Here is a 2,400-nt window from a genome sequence, read left to right on the forward strand (position 1 = left end):
CCTTTCATTATTACTAAGACTCGTGTTATTATTATTACTACTACTATTATTGTTGTTGCTCTCTATGGATGACGACGTTAGACTACTTTGTGAGGATTTCTCTAGAACATCATGATCTTCTTTACAATATAAAATGCCGCCATCTCGCAACGCAAACTCATCGCCTGCAGCAGAAAAATAGCAGAATTAATAGAATTTAATTATTTTATTTGTTGTTTGTTATAATAAAATATTTACCTGGCAGCAGCTGTCTCGCACACGCCGAACAACGAAAGCATTCAATATGAAAGATTTTCGTTTTTGCGCGCATCACAAAGTCATTTTTACTAAATGAGTTGCCGCATTTATCACATTTTGTACCAAATAACCTAAAATTGGGAGGAAAAATTTTTGAGATTAAAAAAATTATTTCAAGAATTAAAATTATTAAATTAGGTAGAAATATTTATATAGTGTATAATATATTTATTTTAAACATTTTTTTATTAAAATTTATTATTATTTTTGCTATAAATATTTTTTTTAATATTCAACATAAGAAGGGGGAAAATTAAAAAAAAAATTGTATAATACGTTTATTATTGATATTAAAGAAAATATTGTATTGTTCTATCGTTAGAAAAAAATACATAGTATAAATTTTTTTTTTATTTTTTACCAAAATTTATTATTACTTTTCTAATATTTTTTTTTACAAATAATGATATGTATAGTAAAATTTGATATTGTTATTTTTGTAATGAAAATTATAAATATTTGAAAAATAAATAAAAATATTTCAAATCAAAATCATTACAAAATTTTAAGTTAAATTTTTAAATAAACATCTTTAAAGTTACAACAAAAAGTAACCTTTTTTTATTTTGAAAGTTGCCATATTATTGGAGAAAAAAATTTTTTTTGGCATACATATTCTTTTAAAGAAAAAAATTTTAAATTTAAATTTACAACAAAAACAACTTGAAAATAAATTTTTAAGTTGCCATATTGTCAAAAATAAATCATATTTTCATGGATAACTTGAAAATTAATATTTTTTTCAAATAAAACTTAATTTTTTAAATAAAAAAAATACAGAACAAAGTTTCAACAAAAATTTATAAAATTACAAAAAAAATGTTTAGAGTTGCCATATTGTAAGAGAAAAATATATTTTTATAGCAACATATTCTTTTAAATAAAAAAATTAAATTTACACCAAAAACAAGTAAACATCCGTAAGTATAATATTTTAGAGTTGCCATATTGTTAAATATAAATCATATTCTCATGACTTACATGACCAGAAATTTTTTTGCCAATAAAGGATCATTTTTCAAATAAAAACAAAGAAAACAAAAAAACATCTTTATGTATTTGACCTTGCCATGTTATTTTTAAATCTTATAGCCATAAAAATATAAAAACTATCTAATTTCTATTTTTAAATTAATAAGGATTTTGTTTTTTTTTTATTTATTTTTTTTTTTCATTAAAATTTACAACAAAAATATGGAACCAAGTGCATATAATCTTGCAGAGCTGCCATATTATTGAATTTTTTATGAATTTTTTCACAATTGAAAAAATTACTTCATGCCATTTTGTTAAAAATAATATAATAATAATAATGTGAGATTAATTTAGATAATATTTTAAAGTTGCCATATTATTGAAGACAAGTTTTACTTTCATAGCTTGCAAAATGAAATTTATTTCTGAAACAAAAGTATTGAATTTTTATTTAAATTTAAATTTATGTTTGTGACTTTCCCATATTTTTTTTAGAAATATGTAATATTTAAAAGATGCCATATTGTTGAAGAAAAGTCATACATAAACATGAAATTTATTTTTCAAATAAAAGTTTTGAATTAAAAAAATATTTTAATAAAAAAAATTAAATTTATCTATGTGACCTTGCCATTTTTTTTTAGAAAAATAATAAAGCCATAAAAACATACAAAGTAATACATTTATGTAATTAAATTTATAAGGTTTTTTTTTGACCAAAATAAAATAAAAATAATATAAATAATATTTTAAAGTTGCCAGATTGTTGAAGAAAAATTACACTTTCATAGCTTAAAAAAAAGTATGAAATTTATTTTTCAAATAAAAGTATAGAATTTCTTAAATAAAAAATACAGAATATAAAAAATAAAGGTTTTTGTATATATGACCTTTTTCAAAAAAATCATAAAGCCATAAATAGATCATAAATTATAAAAACTGTGATATTTATTTTTGTAATAAAATTGATGAGGTTATTTGAAACAGTAGGGGTATTCTCTTGCTCTTGCAAGACCCGGTGCACGGTGCAAGAATTGCAGATTTACAACGGCACAACAACAAACACACGCAGAAAAATATTTGCAAGGGCTGTAAAATATGTCAGACCAAAACCTATGTATATTTGCG

The 2,400-nt window shown here is 21.0% G+C and overlaps 1 protein-coding gene across 1 annotated transcript; it reads right to left on the minus strand.

Annotated features, from left to right (window-relative positions):
* Positions 1–14: 14 nt before the first annotated feature.
* Positions 15–369, minus strand: LOC120779288 (insulin gene enhancer protein ISL-1-like; the record flags this gene model as incomplete). The annotated part of the gene is made up of 2 exons (XM_040111503.1): positions 238–369; positions 15–164 (listed from the first exon to the last, which is right to left on the minus strand). Coding segments are annotated over exons 1-2 (223 nt in total), but the record flags the coding sequence as incomplete, so codon positions are not given.
* Between the last annotated feature and the right edge of the window lie 2,031 nt (positions 370–2,400).

The sequence above is a fragment of the Bactrocera tryoni genome, unplaced genomic scaffold, assembly GCF_016617805.1.
Source record: "Bactrocera tryoni isolate S06 unplaced genomic scaffold, CSIRO_BtryS06_freeze2 contig_10615, whole genome shotgun sequence".
NCBI classification, from domain to species: Eukaryota; Metazoa; Arthropoda; class Insecta; order Diptera; family Tephritidae; genus Bactrocera; species Bactrocera tryoni.